This window comes from Sciurus carolinensis, chromosome 2 (genome assembly GCF_902686445.1).
Source record: "Sciurus carolinensis chromosome 2, mSciCar1.2, whole genome shotgun sequence".
NCBI classification, from domain to species: domain Eukaryota; kingdom Metazoa; phylum Chordata; class Mammalia; order Rodentia; family Sciuridae; genus Sciurus; species Sciurus carolinensis.
Genome location: NC_062214.1, coordinates 3,881,257 through 3,899,054, shown reverse-complemented (window position 1 = coordinate 3,899,054; position 17,798 = coordinate 3,881,257). Strand labels below are relative to the sequence as shown.

The following is a 17,798-nucleotide window of genomic DNA, read 5'->3' as shown; positions in this document are numbered from 1 at the left end:
TCCCTGCTTGGTTTGTTCTAGACATCCATCCTTTTCCAACATATTACAAATTTATTTTTAAAATTGCTTGCCTGTCTCCTTAAGCAGAACATAAATTCTGTAACTGAAGCTTTTTTCCTTACTGGTGTCCTGTACCCTTCGGGAAACCAGCTCATCCTAATTTCCCCTGGACTTGCCTGGTTTAAAAATGTAAAGTCTCGCAACCTAGGAAGTCCCTCAGTCCCAGGCAAAATGAGACCCGGTACCCAATAAGTGCTCAATAAACATTAGAATGGATTAACAATACATTTTCAATAGGCATGAACTAAATTGGAATAGTCACCTTGTTTTCATAGAAGTTATATACTCCATTTGACATCATCCTGGAGAGTGCTGATTCACTCTTCCACTTTTCGTTTGAAATAATTTACTAAATCAACATAGTACTTCACCAGAGTGAATTTCTTGAGCATATGTGTGTATTCCCAGCAAATGAGACCCAACATGGTAGGCCATGCAGTCCCCTCCAGGTAACGTAGGTAACTGGGAGCTCTCTGGGTCACTGAGAGCTCTCTGGGCTACCCTGCCACCCAGCATCATGGGGCATCTCTCTCTCTCTCTCTCTCTCTCCTCTCTTCTCTCTCTTTTTCTTGCATTCTGACAAAAAGTTTGACCTAAAATTGTTGTCAAAAAGCAAGCAAGTGCTTAGCTAGGCTAACCCAAGAAACAAAGGAAGATAATTTTGCTATATGTTAAAATAAAACTGTTGTCCAGGCTCCTCAAAGAAATGGCTGAGAAAACAGGAGGTGAAGGCTAGCAGACACAGAGGCTGTCCTGGACAAAGGGGCTGAAACTCTGACCAAAGGTTCAGGGAGGGAAGTTCAAGAACTGGTGGTGGTGTGCGAGGACCCTGGGATAGCCAGAGAGATGGGAGGGGCAGGGCTCCAGAGGGAGTCGAAGATGCGGACAGCAGGTTGGACTCCCAGAGGACACTCGGGCTCAGGATCAGACAAAACGACTGTCGTGGAAAGAAAGAGAAAAGCAGGTTAACAAGCTCAGCAGGCCGCTGCCATTTCGCTGTGGTAGGTGCTGGGGGGCATGCGGCCCAGTCCTCTTGATCCCACTTTGCAAGTGAAAGACCCTGAGGTTAAAGGAGCTTGCTGAGCCACCTGGCAGTGCAAAACCGGGATTTGAACCTGAACCTTCCCATTGTCCTCGTAGGCCTCCTCGCTGGAGCCAGCTGTCCTCCGGCCTGTCCTCCAAACACCTGCAAACTATCGACCAGCTGCAGGGAAGCCTTATAATGAGTGTGTGCAAATAGGCAGGAGCCGCTCTTTTGCTCTGACTTGCTCAGACTGTCTGCACATCACGTCTCTGCCGACTCTCTTCTGGCTGCTCAGTCTTCATTTGTTTGGGCTCAACGTGGCTTTGTCACCAAGCAGAATTAGTTTGGGTGAAGTTTTGGTAAGAACCTGGGACATGGACCCTGCATCGAGAACCAAGCAAGTCCACCCCTCAGAGAGACCCTCTGCCATAGAGACCCCTCTAGGTCCTTCCAGAATCAGAGAGAAGTGAGGGACACTCTTGCCTGGCCAGAAAACCCACCCAAGCACCCCATGTGCATTGTGATTCCATGCTGGGTCCTGGCAGCCCCAAAGGCACCTGGGTTGATAAGGAGGGGTGATGAGAGGGCTTTCCTCAGAGTGGACCCGGTGAGGGCTCTGAGTGCTGGCAGTAGCCCCTCGGCCGGCCTGGGGTGGCTACCAACTATAGTACCCAGCAGCTTGAGATAATTAGGCCTGGAGAGGCTCTCTGGTGGGAGTGTGGCCTTCACAGAGTGAGAGCGGCAATCAGAGCTGGCCTCCCTGCCTTCCCTCCTCCTCGCTTGTGCTGTGCCTTACAGTGGGCAAGCACAGCTGAACGTCAGGCTGGCACAAACTTGGGCTTCCAGGAGGATGAAGAAGACCACCTATCTGGCAAGTCTAGGCCAAGGGTGTCCCAGGTTAAGATCTTAAATTACAGAGGTAAAATATGAGACCATATTAGGTGGCGCCCAGTTGCATATTTAAAAAATTTGCCAGCGTATGCCTGAAATCCCAGCGACTTGGGAGGCTGAGGCAGGAGGATCAAGGTCAGCCTCAGCAACTTAGTGAAGAGACTCTAAGCAACTTAGTGAGACCCTGTATCAAAATAAAATAATAAAAAGGGCTGGGGATGGGACTCAGTGGTTAAGAGTCCCTGGATTTAATCCCCAGTACAAAAAAAAAAAAAACTTGCATTTCTTTGCCGGTGAGCATGAACATGTTCCTCTTTTTTAAAAACTTGTTTGAATTTTAGAAAGCTTTTAACGTTTCCAGACTTAATTCTCTCAGAGCAGCTTTAGGTCTACAGAAAGCGCGGGGCAGGGCAGTGCGTGCCCACCCCGCCCCCAGGCGGCTTCCCTGTGGGCTCGGGCCATTCTTCACAGCTGGTGGCTCCGGGTGCGTGGCTGAAGGCACACTTTGCATTAGGGTCGCCCTCTGCGGTCGGTCCCCTTCCTGCGTGAGGCAGTGACTGGGCCCCCGTGGCCTCGTGCAGGGCTTCACTGCCCTGAAGGGCCTCTGCACCGCCTGCTCGGCCCCTCCGAGCCCCAGGCCCTCTCCCTTCCGCCTGGCCGCCCTTCTCCAGAGGTCGGCCGTGGATCAGCACCACTCTGATGGCCCTCCGCCCTCTCCCTGGCTTGACGGCTCATCCTAAAGGAGGCTCCAATGTCTGGTTGCACCAGAGTTTGTTTTTCCACTCGTCGACCGAAGGATACCTTGGTTGCTTCCGTGGTTTTGCAATTATGAATAAGTTGCTATAAACATCCGTGGGCAAGTTTTTGTGTGAATGTAAATTCTCCACTCCTTCTGTAATGACAGTTCCCTCTTCTGTATTTACTTTAAAAATTTTGGTAAAATACATGTGACATAAATTTACCTCTTTACCCAATTTTTGTTAGCGTCCTGCTCAATGGCACGAGCGCCTTCACGCTACGGTGGCCACAGCCCCCTTTTAAAGTGGTGGTGTGCCAGCAAAAGAGGAGCTTAGGTGAGGGGGCAGGAATCACAGCCTACATGGTGCCCGCCTGGTGAGGCAGCCGGAGACAGAGGCACAGGGTGCACGAGAGCTTGGGAATCGGGTACCTGGAGCTGCGCCTCTGCACCCTGTCCCTTCCAAAGGCTCCCTCTGTCCAGGGAGTTTCTCCACATCCTTCTCTTGCAGGGCTCTGAGGACATATTTGCTGCTCTTCCCTGTTCTCTGCCGGCGCAGGCCCACCTCTGGGTGGGTTTGACAAGAAAGCGTGGGAAGGAAGGTCCTTTCCCGCCTTCACTTTTCTCCCTGCTTTCTGCTTGCCTCGCCCCTACGAAGTGGCACACAAGAGCAGGCCCAGATCGCAGGGGGTGGGGGACAAGTGAGCTGCATGCCTGTTGGGATAAAGGGAGTCTCGGGGGGCAGCAAGGCTAGTGCTCGTCCCTGAGTCTAGGTGACTAGGTGGTTGCCCAGACCCTTCCCTGTCCCTCCACCCTGTCCCTCAGTTCCCCATGATTCCCACAGAGACAATCCGCCTTGCCCTCTCCTCGGTTCAGAGTGAGCAAAATCAGCTCTGGTCTTGGAGTTGTCCTGCCCCACGTACGCCCGGGAGGAGGGTGTTTGCGGGCTCAGCATCTTGCGGAGGGATCGGCTGTTACCAAGGGGCCTCTGTGCTGGGAGCACGGGACAGGCTGCAGAGGTGGCGGGTGGCCAGGGGAGCTGGGGTCTGCATGCAGGCTCCCTCTCTGCAGCCTCCCACCCTGAGCTCTGGCCCTCAGCTCCCCTGGCAGGTCCTGCCTCAGCCCATTTTGGGGCTCTCCCGGGCGCCTGGAGGGTGTTCTGGAATTTGCTCGGGGCAGCACTCTGTGGGTAGCCTCCCCCCGCCGGCAGGGACTGCAGCCTGTCTGTGGTGTGTGCTGGCCCCATTCCTGCAGACTGCGGGGGCAAGGGTCGCAGGGACCCCTCCCTCCGTGCCCCTCGGGGCGCAGGGGGAAGCGCGCCTCCCTTCCCTCTGTGCTCCTCCCTTCACTTCCCCCACCCGGGACTCTCAGAGCCCGAGCCTTAGAAAAACTGGCTCTGGTTCGTCAGGTTTCCTTCCTCAGGATCCTTTACTCTGTTTCTGCCGCAGGGACTCCAGCAGCCCTGCCCATCCGCCCCCTCGCCGGTTTCAGAGCCCCCTGTGGGCCGCCTTTGGGCTCTGGACCTTCTCCGGCCCTCCTCCGGCCCTCCATGGGCTGGTGGGAGTGCCAGGAGGGGCTCCTCCTGGGAGCAGGCAGCTGGCAGACGGAGCCTCCTCTCCCCTGGGGACCAGCCCAACACTCCCGTGGGGACCTGGGCTGCCTTCCCACTCCCCCGCTTCCTGGGATCCCCAAAGAAATGGAATCCCTTTCTCGGGAATCCAACCTGAGCCGCGTCCTCTCCCAGAGGTGATGGAGACTGGCACAGTGATTGACGGGGAAGAGACAGGGGTAGGAGGAAAAGAGGGTGGGGGAGGATCCATTACTTAATAGTTCAAAATATTATGGCGTGTTATTGAGCACTCAAATAAACTGAGAGCGTGCCCCGTGCCGGGCACAGCGCTCCCGGATCTCACACGGATGATTTCATCTGATCTTCCCGGAGGCTCAGCCCTGCTGACATGGTTCTTGGAGCCAAGGAAGCCGTCTCTGTTCCTCCGCAGGTAGAAAGGGTCACATCCCAGGGAAGCCTTTATCCCACTCCATCAGCTCCGCCCGAGTCTGGTGTCCACCTACTAATCTCTAAAGACCTGTGCGTAAATCTTTCCTTCAAAATTTAGGAGCTCTCCCGTCTTCGGAGAGCTTGCAGGTATGGTGTGGGGAGGTCCCTGATGTTGCGCAGAGTCCACGGGAGGGACAGAGGGTGATGCCAGGCCTTCCTCATCCTCTCGTCTTCATCCCGTGCTGGCCAACGCCGGCTTCCAGGGGTTGAAACAACCACAGACCAACGGGTAGCATTTGCCGATCTGTGCAATGTCAATACACCCACCATGGCCAGTTCAAGCAGCAAAGGTGACATTACTGTTCCTGAGGTGGAGAGGTGGGTGTGGAGTTCCATGTGTGGGGCAGTATCCCACCAGTGGACGTGAGCACTGAGAGTGGGGAGGTGGCACTGGACACCGTGTGGGCTGAATGTTTGTGTCCTTCTGAATTTACCTGTTCACATCCTCACTGCCCCATGTGGTGGTCCTTGGGTGGGCCTTGGTGGGAGTCAAGTAGACTCATGATGGGGATCAATGCCGTTGTGGAAGGGAGCCCGAAGAGCATTATTGTCCCTTCTGCCCAGTAAGGAGGAAGTGAGGAGGAAGACGTCTGTGAACCAGGAGATGGGCAGTTGCCAACTGGCTCTGGGACTCCCAGCCTCTGGAACTGTGAGAGATGAACATTGGCTGTTCAAGTCGCCCAGTCTAGGGGGTTTTTGTGACAGAAGCCCAAAGTGCCTGCCTTCCTGACCACTTTTACCTGACGAAGAGAGTACCTTTCAAACTGTTTGTGTTCAGACAGGACCTTTATATATGGAGGCAAAACTCACGTGACTGTAGGTCCCCCACTGAACTATGTCAGGTGGACATTCAGTTGCATTCAGTCACGTGCATCGTAACTACCGCATCTACCTCGCTCCTAGTTTCATCACCCTTAAAGGAAACCCTGATCTCCTGATCCTTCCCACCCTCTGGCCACCACTGTGATTAGTTTCCTGTTTGTACACATTTGCCTGTTCTGGGTTTTTAACTGGAACTCACACAACCGAGGCCTCCCGCCTCCGTCACAGGACGGTTCAAGCTCCCCAGCTGCAGCAGGTGTCACACTTCACTCCTGTGACCAAGTGACCCTCTGCGCTGTGTGCCGGGCTGCGTCGACCTGCCCACTCTCAGCTGCTGGACTCTGTGCCCCCTGCCACTCCGGCTGTTGGGGTGGAGCTACCCTGAGCCCCCACTGGGCCCGAGTTCTGCTCCAGTGCTGCTTGTGGTTCTGGGGGGCGAGCCGCGTGGCAGCCTTTCGCCTCCTCGGGGTGGCCACCCCGTTCCTCAGCAGCAGCGGCCTTTCATTGCCCTTGGCAGTGTTTGGGGCTCCCATTTCCCCAGATCCACACCACCGCTTGGATTTGCACAAGGCCTGCCTTCTATTTTCGGTTTACTGTTATTACTAGTCATGCTAATTGGTGTAAAGTCATGTCTGACTGTGATTTTGTTTTTATTTCCCTGATGACTAATGGTATTCGACACCTTTTCCTGTGCTTTTTGGACAATTGTGCGTCTTTCTTGGAGAAACGTCTGTTCCAATCCTTCGCTCATTTTGCGGTTGGGTCATTTGTCCTCTGGTGGTGCATCGGAGTTGCCAGAGGTCTTTAGACATTCTCACTAGATCTGATAAACCATCTGCGAATATTTTCTCCCACCCCGTGTCTTTTCACTTTGACAGTGTCCTTAATTTTGAATCAAAGTTATCTATGTTTTCTTTTGCTGCTGGTAGTTTTGGTTATATCTTAGAACCTGTTGCTACATCCAAAATTGAGATTTCATCCTGTCTTCTTTTAGGAGTTTCATAGTCTTCGACCGTTCGTTTAGAGCTCTGGTCCCTTCTGAGTGACTCTTTGCCTATGGCCTGGGGTGGAGGCGACCTGGTCTTTGGTGTGGAGACACCCAGTGCGCGTGTCTGTGTTGTTAATATCATTTGCTTAGTTGGAAGCTTATATAATTGGACTTTCAGGGCTGTGTTTTACAACTGGCTTGCAAGAATTTTGAAAAATGAGCCACAATTTCTGTTGAGCCAGTGCTGGTGTTGGCTGGCCCACCCTGTGGCCACCTCCAGCACACCTTGCTCAGACAGTCTGGCTGCGAAGGCTGGAATGGGGAGGTTTTCTTGAGGAGCTGAGCCGGAGGTGGGTAAAGTGTGTTTGTGGGCTCCCAGGGCCTGGACGGCCATGCGAGCATCCTCTAGCCACTAGCCCGTCCGGCCTCACCTTGGTGGGTCTGGCTTTCCCTTGGTGATTTGAAGAGCAGGGTGGGCCCTCTTGCTACCTTTCCCGGTGTTGGCTTAGCTGCTTCTCCTGGCTTAGAGGAGCTGGTTCTGTCCCTTCAGGATCTGGAAGGGCTTTGGAAGCTCCACCTTTGAGCCTTTTCAGGAGGCTGAGGAGAGCTCCGTTTCCCGGCAGCGTCACCAGGTCAAACACGTGGTGCCCGGTTAGGTTTGAATTCCAGGTAAGCCATCCAGTATTTTAGCACAAGCCTGATCTGTGGAAGATTTGGGACATACTTACACTAAGAGTAATTCTCATGCAGTGTTTGGGACACGCTCATTATGCGTGGTTTACCTGAAATTCTAATTTAACTGAGAGTCCTATGGTTTTGTTCGCCAGATCTGACAAACCTCCACTATGGTCCGTCTTCCTCATCTTACATCAAAGACTCAGAACCCAGAGTAGGAAGGGCCTGAGTCCCTGTCCATTTTACAGATCTGGAACTGAGCCCCGGATAAGTCATGCAATGTAATGACTGTGGTCTTCGAGGACTTCAAGGACCTTGATAAGCCATGTGACTTCTCTCTCATGGCACATTTTCCTCTGCGTGGGCACTGTGCTAGTGCCAGCCTCTGATGGTGACCAACCAGACTTGGGCCTGTAGAGGGCAAAAATCAGGGATCCCCTGGGAAACGTTAAGTAAGACTCAGGCTTCAGAGAGACCCGCTCGATGACTCCTGTGCTGTGTGCCGTCGGCGCGGTGGGTCCTGTCTTTCCTACCAGGGGACAAGAGTAGTTGGGACTGTGCTCAGGTTCCAGGGGTAGTGAAACGCCAGTGGGGTTAGGGAAGGGCTCACTGATGGAGAGACGTTCCCGTGGTTAAGTGTGTTTGTCGCCTACAGGTTGCCCAACATCCTGGGCCACTCAGAGATGTGGAATGGAGGCTCCAGAGTCCACCTGTCCCGCCCCGCCTGCCAGGGACCAGCTGGCTCCTGCGCCTGGCCCCCCAGGGCCCCCAGCTGGGCAGGCCTCACCTCGGCTGACTCTGAGTCCTGCCACCCTGCCGCCAGAGCCGGGGCTGCCCTCCGCCCTGCTCCTGAAGGCCCTCCCCATCCCACTGTACCACACGGTGCCTCCGGGCGGCCTCCAGCCCCGCGCCCCTCTCGTGACAGGCAGCCTGGACGGGGGCAGTGTGCCCTTCATCCTCGGCCCCCTGCTCCAGCCTGAAGGACCTGGCCCCACCCAGGCAGGCAAGCCAACGGCCCCGACGCTGACGGTGAACATTGTGGGTGCCCTGCCTGTCCTGTCCCCAGGCCTGGGGCCCGCACTGGGCAGCCCAGGCAAGGCACGGAGTGCCGGCAGGCACCTCTGCCCACACTGTGGCCGGGACTGCCTGAAGCCCAGCGTTTTGGAGAAGCACATCCGGTCCCACACGGGCGAGAGGCCCTTCCCATGTGCCACCTGTCACATCGCCTTTAAGACCCAGAGCAACCTCTACAAGCACAGGCGGACCCAGACTCACCTCAACAACTCCCGTCTGTCCTTGGAGTCCGAGGCGGGTGGGAGCAGCCTCCTGGAGGAGGGGGACAGGGTCGGAGAGCCCTCCCCAGCAGACGGCAGCGGGGAAACCCGGAACCAGAGGACTGGCGAAGGAGCACCAGAGACGCCCCTCTCCCCAGGTGCCCACCTGTCCCTTGTCGCCAAGAACCAAGACACGAAGGCGGAGGTTGCGCCCTGTCCAGGGTCCGCCCTTGCCCACACGGAGGCTCCTTTGGACTCCACCCAGACGGTGTCACCTGGGCTCCTGCTGGCCAGCACACAGCCCGCGCGGAAGCTGCCAGAACCGAAGTCAAGCTCCCTGCCGCGGCAGCAGGAGGCGTCCTCTGAGAAGCCCTGGGAAGCCAAGGCCCCCGAGGGCCGACTCAGGAAGTGTGAGAGCACGGACTCAGGGTACCTGTCGCGCTCAGACAGCGCGGAGCAGCCGCCCGTGCCCTCCAGCCCCCTTCACAGCCTGTCGGAGCTCAGTGCTGAGTCGGAGGGGGAGGGCGGCCTGGGCCCGGGGCCCGGGGCCACCACGGCGGAGCAGGGAGGGCCGGGGGCCAGCCTGGAGCTGGAGAAGAGGCGGCTGGAGGAGCGCATCGCCCAGCTCATCTCCCACAACCAGGCTGTGGTGGACGACCCCCAGCTGGACCACGTGCGGCCCCGCAAGACCGTCCTGTCCAAGCAGGGCAGCATTGACCTGCCCACGCCCTACACCTACAAGGACTCCTTCCACTTTGATATCCGGGCGCGGGACCCCGGGCGCAGGAGGGCGGCCCTCAGCCCCGCCCATTCCACCTTCACCCCGCTGGACAAGGGGCGGCCCCTCTTCTTCCACTCTGTCCCCACTCAGCTGTCCACCACTGTGGAATGTGTCCCCATCACCAGGAGCAATTCACTGCCTTTTGTCGAGGGCTCCAGGACCTGGCCAGAGCCACGGGCCTTGAAGGATGCCTGCCCCAGGACACAGAAGCCCCTGAGCCCCAGGCCCACCCCAGCCCGGCAGGGCTGCCGCTCTGGGCTGACCTTGGCAGATGTCCCCAGTGGCCACCCCCGGGCCCTGGTCAGACAGGCTGCGGTGGAAGACCTGCCATGTGCCCTCGCTGGAGACACCTCTGCCCCCATAGAGGACCCTGGTGGAAAGAGAATTGTCTCGGTGGAGGGGGCAAGCTGGAAGGGCAGAGCGACCAGTAAGAAGTGTGGCCAGCGGAAGCTGAAGATGTTCTCCCAGGAGAAGTGGCAGGTGTATGGGCATGAGACGTTCAGGAGGCTCTACCAGAAAGTGAAAACTAGCCACCAGGGAGGCCAGAGAGCCAGGGAGGTGGGAGCGGGCCAGGGGAAAGACGCGGCCCTCCCTTCCCAGGAGCCGGCAGCGGGGGGCGGGAGCACAGCTCCATCCCAAGACAGCAGGGCCCGCATCCTTGGGGACGTTTCTGTAGAGGCCAAGCCAGGGTCCTGGGGAAGCCTGCCAGCCCCCGAGGGCTCCTTGGAGACTGAGCCTCCTAAGCAGACGAAGACAGAGGCCAGAACAGGAGACAGTGACCCGTCTGGGGCAGCCAGGACTGTGTCCTCCCCGACCCTCAGCAGCAGAGAACCCTCCCATCCAGACAGCAGGAACCCTCCGCTTCCTCCAAAGGAGGGGCTGGAAACAGGATGGCCGCTGCCCCCAGCACCTGGGCCACTCCAAGGAGCTGACCTAGAGGTGCCCAGTCTGACTTTGCCAGCTTCCAAGGTGGGAGGGGGCGTTCCTGGGGGTGGGGGCATGAAGGAGACCGGTCCTTGGGCCCAAGCTGTCTTGAGACGGCCCAGCGGTAGCTCTGGGGAGCCCTGGCCTGCCGAGGACAAGCATCCCTCAGAGAGAAAGAAGCTGAAGGTGGATGAGCGGGACTCCCTGGAGCAGACAGAACCCCTGGGGACAGAGACCCCAGCTGACCCTGTGCAGTCTTCCTCCCTGCCATGTCAGAGGCAGGATGGAGCCCATGGGGAGATGTCAGGGGGCAGTGCCCAGCAGGACTCCGAAGGCCTGGAGTCCTCTGTTGCCTCGTCAGCTGCTCCTGCTGCTGCCCTGAGCTGGGCAGGGCTGGGGGACAAGAAGCCCACACCACTTGCTGCTGATGGGGACCAGGGGCACCGTTGCCAGCTGGCCATGCCACCTCAGGCTCCTGGTGTCCTTGCTGCTCTGGCAGAGGGCACCTTTCTCCCCAAGTACCTCCTTAGGGTACCTCAGGGAAAGACCCCCTCAGCACTGCCTGCCACCCAGAGGCCACGGCAAGGTCAAGACTCTCTCTGCACAACTGGACGACCTGAGGAACGAGCACCCGTTGGACCAGGGCTGGGGACACCCTGGTCTCTCAGCCCCGTCTCAGGCCCAAACTCGGGTGGAGCAGATGGCATCCCGGAGCACCCCAGCTGGTCTGGGCCAAGGGATGGCGGACGAGAGGCTCACGAGGGCAGGGAGAAGGGCGATGGGACAGACAGCAGAGTCCCAGCAGCCAGCGAGTCTCCTGGCTCGACCACAGGGCCCCCCTGGGAATTGACCTCCTTCCCGCCCACCCCCACGGGTGACACCGTGGCCCAGGATGCGGGAGGTGAGGCCCACACCACTCTTCGCCTTTGCACGGGCAGTACGTTGGCAGGGGCCAGCACCTCGGAGGGGGTCCTGAATCTCCCGACTCCCAGCGGGGAGCTGGGGGGGTCTCCTGAGGAAGCTCCAGAAGGCCTTCCTTCAGAGCCACCTGCAGTGCGTGACCCCCGCTGCGCCTGGCAGCCCAGCTCCTTCCTCAGGGCCCTCACCCGGCCCCAGGGCTTGTCTCTGGGCCAGCCACAACAGGCCCTGTCACTTCACTTAGGGACGCCCAGGAGCTGCGGAGCCCAAAGCCCCTTCCCCTCGCTGAGGGCTGAGCCCCGGCTCACGTGGTGCTGCTTGAGCCGCAGCCTGCCTCTGCCCGCGGAGCAGGAGAAGGCCGCCTCGGTGTACGAGGCTCCCCGCGTCCCCCGCGGCAGCCTCCAGCGTGCGAGCCCCTGTGCCCCGCCTGTGAGCAACGGAGGAAGGACCGGGAGGAGCCCTGGAGGAGGAGAGCCGGTGCAGGCACCTCAGGTAAGTCCCGGGCTGGGGGCAACAGCATGCCTGGTAGACAGGGTCTCTAGGAGGACCGCCGCGCACTAGCTCTGTCCATGATAATGTCTTGTCCTGCTCCCAAGGGAGGTTGGGGCTGCCTACGTAGGGTGGGAAGGAATAAAGCCCCAGTGCAAGCAAAAGAGAAGAAAGTCACGAAAAGATAGATTGCAAAGAGAAGAATCACTATACTGGAGATTTTGGGTGAACTATTATTCATGATCCGTCTTTAAACTCAAATTTGAGCTTCTCCGTAACAGAGGTAAAAAGTGAAATGTCCAGAAGAGCCAGGTAATCTGAGATTATAAACTGAGACAGACTCCAGGCAAAAAAACCAAACTCAAACAAAACTCTTAGAGGGAGAGATTCATTCTATCAGGGCTCTGGAGAAATAATCACTATAAGCAGACCCAGACCTACCTCTGAGGTTCCTAGGAGCAAGGGCAAAAAAGGGAACTGGGGGCTCTCAGCTGGTGAGGCCATCTTCGGAGTGAGCCGTGGTGGACTGAAGGCTCAGCCCGGCTCTGGGGTGGGGAGGCCTGGCTGCTGGAGGGTCCGGAGCCTCAGATCTAATTTCACCCTATCTAACAACAAAAGGGCCTGGAGCACAGAGGCTTGCAGCTAGCTGTTCTGCCTTCTGGGTGGAGCCTGGGGTGGGGTGGTGTCTTTGTCACCCTGAGGGGTGACAACTGAGGAGATCCAAAGTCTGGCCTGGCCCTTCTTCCTCCCAAGGGTCTGGAGGAGAAGGATTCAGGAGGGAAATGGGCCCTGGTAGCCCCAGACATCCACATCAAGCTGGACTTTCCTCTGTGGAGCCAGCCCAGATGGGTTCTGGAAGGCGTGTCCAGGTATACTCTGCCATTGCCTGGCTGGGTCCCCTCCTAGGCTCAGGCCATTTGTCCATGCAGCATTTCTGAGCTTCATGTCTGTGGACAGGCATCTATCTGCAGAGAACACCTCAGGGCTGTGCTGGTCATGCCAACATGCCTGGTATTTTCAGCTCTCCCACCCAATGGCCCCAGGGAGGAGGTCCCAGGACCAGCCATCTGATCCAGAATGGAAGAAAGGACTGTTTCGCAGGAGAGTGAAGACATCTCGTGGGACCAACAAGCAGAAAAGACTGAAGATCAATCCTAAAAGGTAGGACTGTGGCCTCCTCTCTGCTTTCCACACATGCCAAGTACAACTTTGCTGATCTCCCAGGGAGAACTTGGCAGGGGACTCTGAGGGCATCTCTGTGCTCCAGAAAGAGCTCCAGCTTCACAGGACCTGGGGCTACTTGGTTGAAGGACTGAGTGGTCTTCCCAGTAGCCCATCCCATACACTCCACCATCTATATGGTTTTCAGGGGTGACTTTCTACAACCGGTAATACAGCTAGTATCTGAGATAACTGGGTTGGACACATTTCCATCCAATTCAAGTCCTGAAGAAAGAGCATGTTAATTATTTACAGCCTTCATTGCTTTCTTAAAAATTATGCAAGCAATGCATGGCCTTTGCAAAAAAATTAGAAAATACAGATGAGCAAAGGGAAGACAATAAAATATCCTAGTTCTCTGCCCTGGGAGCTGATGGCTCCTGGTATCTGGGAGTACGCCCCAGGCTTCTCTGAGTCACGCTGATGCACACACCCACCCAGACAAGCCTGAGGGTGGCAGTTTCTAACACCTCTCTTCCCTCAAGTTATTTGGTTGTCTTGCTCCTTTGCTCAAAACCCCTCAGACTGCCCATTCCATACAAGATAAAAAGCAAGCTCTTCTGCCGACCCCAATCCCCTCTCGGTCTACCCCCTGAAGCTTCCTGGGCTCATTGTCCCATGATCTCCTTCTCTCCCAATCCATGTGACCGGGTCTGCCTCTGTCCTTACTTATTCTCTAAGCCACCATCTGAACCAGGACCCTGACACCTGCATGACAGACCCCTCCCTCAAGTGCCTGAGCCTTCTCTGCTCTATCCAGACTCAACGCCCAGTCTGCATGTCCTGCAGCAGTTGACACCAGCTTCCAACTCTTCCTCACACTGCTGGAATCCTCAGGGGCTGGTGACCTCTCTTCCCAGTCATTAGTTGGCAGCAGGACCCAGTGCCCAAGCCAATCTCGGCACAGCGGCATTGCACATCACACTTTCTCCCTAGACCTCCCCACCACCTCTCGGACTCCAGGAGGCAGGCTCAGGATTAGCCTCACTTTCTCAAGAGGAAACCAAGACTCAGAGAGAGGACAGATTTGAGCCAGCAAGTTTCACCCAATAGTCTTGGTAATGATCACTGGCTTGCCACGCTCTGAGCCTTTGCTGGGCTTGCCGAGTTGCCTTTTTTCTGGAGTTTTCTTGCAGTGCTAAGTAGGACCCAGCAGCTTTGGGGAGGGCCTCGGGTTCTGTATTGCTAGTGGGTGACGAAGCTGGTACTGGCCTGGGAGCCTGCTGAGAGGCTGGAATCTCCATGCTGTTCCAAGTCACATCCTGTCCTTCCCAATGTCCATCATTCTTTGGACACATGCTTTATTGCATGGGTCATTCAGACTCTTGTGATCGAAGTCCAAGTCAACGTAGCTCAAACAACAGAAGTCCTACTGCCTTGTGACACAGGCTTCTAGGCCTACCCTTCAGCCCTGACCCACGTGGGTGGGTTGGGGAGGGCAGATTTGGATGCTGTTCTCAGAGGAACTGAGAGGGCAAGCTGATGGACTGGAGCAGCTGCCTGGGGGTCCTGGGAACTCAGGAATGCTGGCACCTTGCTGTTACTCTTCCCAGCTTCTCACTAACCATCTGAGTGACACCTGACAAGCCTAAGTCTCTAGGCAGCAGCAGGGACCCAGAAGATGTGGGGAGAAGGAGTAGAAGGAGGGGTCTCCTGGACAGTTGTACCTTCCCAACATGTGGAGGCTGCAGGGAAACGTTCCCAAGCAAGACTGAGACTTCCCAGACCGGTGTCCTAGAGGCCTGGCGATGCCTCTTCAGGACGCCCGGCAGAGCCAGAAGCAGCTCCTGGGCCAAGCGCGGTGCACGTAAGAACCTCCGTAGGCTGGTGCTCCGTCTAGAAGTCTTGACGCTCATTAGCCACATAATAAAAGTCCAATTTCACACCAAGTTCTGGATTTCTCACACCTCTTGAGCTATTAGAAGCTCTGAAGATACTGGGGCTGCCTCTCTCATGGCCACGGTGGGCTGGGGCTGAGGACGGCCGCCCTTGGTGGGAGGGAGCTGTGCTTTCCCGCTGGCTGTAGTCCCCACTGCGCCCCGTCTTATGGTCGGAGTGCCCCTCTGGGATGTGTTGTCTACCTGGCCCTCGGAGGCATTTGATTTTGCAGATCTTGCTCTCACAGTTGGCCGTGTGGAAGACAAGAGTGCCCCCCCAAGGGAGGTCCTCAGCAAAAACCTGTGGAGGAAACACAAAGGGACAGGGCACAGTGGCACCAGGAGGTCTGAGCGAGGACTTAGGGATCCATCTTGCAGGCCCCAGCTGTGTGGGGTGAGGATGAAGCTATGGAGATTTTTGTGTCTACCAAACATTTATTGGTTGACCTTGATTTGCTCATCTCTGTTCCTTTATTGGCTCATGACTGTCCTTCCACTTAAGTCCAGCTTTGGGGCCATTGTGCTTACCGGTCCCTCTACCTCTTCTGGCTCTGGCTTCTGCCCTGCTGCCCCGCCCCATCTCAGCAGCACAGTGGTGCCTGGGCGGCTCCCCTCTGCTCTCCTCCCACCACCTGGCTGGATTTCCTTCCGCATCCCACGATCTACGTTTGCCTTTTTGGAGACTTACTAGTGACTCCCCGTGGAGTGTGAGCCCCTGTGTCCAGCACTTAGAGCAGTGACCAGCACTAGAGACTGTCAGCTTTTGTTTTGTGATCAATATGCATCAAACTTGGCAACTCTGGATTGAGGGCTACCTGAGTTCTCTATTGCTGTGTAACAAATTACTCTATGACTTGGTGGCTTTGAACAAGAAATACTGTGCTTTCTCAGAATTTCTGTAGGCTAAGGATTCAGGAGTGGCTTAGCTGGTGGTTTTGGTATGGGGTCACTCATGGGGGGTGCAGTCAAGGTAGCCGCTAGGTCTGTAGGCCTCCAAAAGCTTGATGGGAACTGGAGGGCTCATTTCTGACTGGCTCCCCTGTGTGGTGCTGGTTGCTGGCAGGAGGCCTCAGTCTCCCTCTCCACATGTATCCACCTCTCCATGGATGGCTGGGGCATCCTCCTGGCATGATGACCAGTTTCCCCCAGCAAAGATCCCACAAGACATGGCAAAGCCACAGGGCCTTGGAAGTCACATCTGTTGTTTCTGCAGTACCCTATTTGTTACATAGGCCAGCCCTATTCCTCATGAGAGGAAAGGGACAACCAGAAGGAGTTGGGGACCATCTTGGAGTGTGCATGGTAGGATATGGTTCCTTTTCTCAAGGTGCTCCTAGTTCAGGGAGGGAGGGAGGTAGAGGAAAACCAGCCATGAAATAAAGCAGATAACTGTGGGCCCCAAAGTAAGCTGACTGCAGAGACATGAAGTCCAGTCTTGAGCAGATGGTCCTGGGTGCAGGCCAATGACTTACATTCTTCACTGTAATAATAACCCATTTAATTCTGAAAACAGCCTTACTGGGGAGTGAGGGAGGCAAAGTTCTAAGATGGTTTCTAAGCTTACCACCCCCTAGCAGGCATGCCCTCTCCTTGGGTATGGGTAGACCTGAAATAATCAGGGAGGCCTAAAGATCAGACATGGAAGAGATCCGAGAAACTGGAAGTGCAGCTGTCGCTCTCCTGCTGCTTTGAAGGAGCAATGGTCCCTATGGTGGAAATGGCAAGTGGCCTCAAGAAGCCAAGGGCAGCCCCCACTGATGGTCTGCAAGGAGGTGAGGTCTTGTTTCTCACAACTGCAGTGGGGCAGGAGTATGCAAGGGGACCTTGAGCTCTTGGAAGGCGTGTGACCTGGCTGACCTCAGGTTTCAGCCTTGTCATATCCTGAGCAGAGAATGCAACCTAGCTGGGTGTGGACACCTGGACTTCGGGAGCTGTGAGGCAATGGGTGATGCTGTGTGTGGCCGAATCTGTGGTAACATGTCATTCAGCACAGAGAACTAAAACAGGCAGGTGCCATGTACAGATAAGAAAATGGAGACCCAGAAAGTGGAGGTAAGCACGTTGAGGCCACACAGCTAGTCAGGGCAAAGCTAACACGCAGGCCCAGGCCTGGCACAGGAGTTGGATTGCGGAGGCTCCTGGTGAGGATGCCGCCAGGTCAGGTGCAGGGGCCCTTAACTCATGCCTGTCACTCAGTAAGGATTCTGTCCACCACTGTTTATCATTCTTTTTTAAAAGGTAGAACTCTGATGCAGATTGATGCCCTCATTATGCAGGTGGGAAAGTGAGGACCAGAGAGAAGGACAGGCTTGCCAAGGGTCCCACAGTGGAGCCCGCGTCTGGGGCACCTGTCTATACCCGGTGAGTCTGTTGTCTTGCAGCTTCAATACCAGCAAGAAAGGGAGAGCTTTGGGACAGATGGAATGCCCTCTGTGTTCCGCTGGGTAGGGATGACTGTCTGAGGCAGAGGCTGCCAGTCTGGCTCCCAGGGAGGGCCAGAGCCTTTCGATGGGCACGAGATTGCCCAGGCTACTGGGGAAAGCCCAACTTCATGGAAGGGCTGCGTGGCCAGGGCAGCACCCAACAGGTCATCCATCTTGAAGTGGGACCAATTCTGTGGGCTTTCTCCCAACAACTTTGGACATTTGGAGCAGATTACAAGAAGTTTTTCCTTGTTTGTGATCCTTAGAAAGTCTCTCTGGCAGAAAGATTTCCATTATCTATCCCATAGATAAGGAGATGTGGTTCAGAGGGTGAGCTTGTTTCCACCAGTGACAAGTCACACTTTGTGACTTAAAATGGTACCTGTTTATTATCCCAGAAGTCAGGCATTGTTCAGCTGGGTCCTGTGCTGCAGTCCCACAGGCTGGCATCGTGGCGTGGACCAGGCTGTGTTCTCATCTGGAGGCCCAACTGCGAAGGCTCCAATCCAAGCTCCCTCAGGTAGTGGGCAGAGGTCAGGGTTCCGAAGCTTGGGATTCAAAGCAGCTTGCTTCTTGAAAACCAACGGGCAAGACACAAGGTCCCTGCAGGCTCAAGTGTCTGACCTCTAAACCCAT

General features: G+C 56.1%; 1 protein-coding gene across 11 annotated transcripts in view; it reads left to right on the top strand.

The window, feature by feature from the left end:
• The window catches only part of Znf831 (zinc finger protein 831), an 81,479-nt gene that overhangs the window by 10,734 nt on the left and 52,947 nt on the right, over positions 1-17,798 (top strand). For all 11 annotated transcript variants that reach the window (XR_007107276.1, XM_047541779.1, XM_047541780.1 and 8 more), the window contains exons 2-3: positions 7,911-11,644; positions 12,663-12,802. Coding sequence is in view for 10 of the 11 variants with exons in the window: in XM_047541779.1 (XP_047397735.1) it covers positions 7,946-11,644; positions 12,663-12,802 (3,839 nt within the window). In the remaining variant the exon portion in view is untranslated. The remainder of the gene's footprint in view (positions 1-7,910; positions 11,645-12,662; positions 12,803-17,798) is intronic.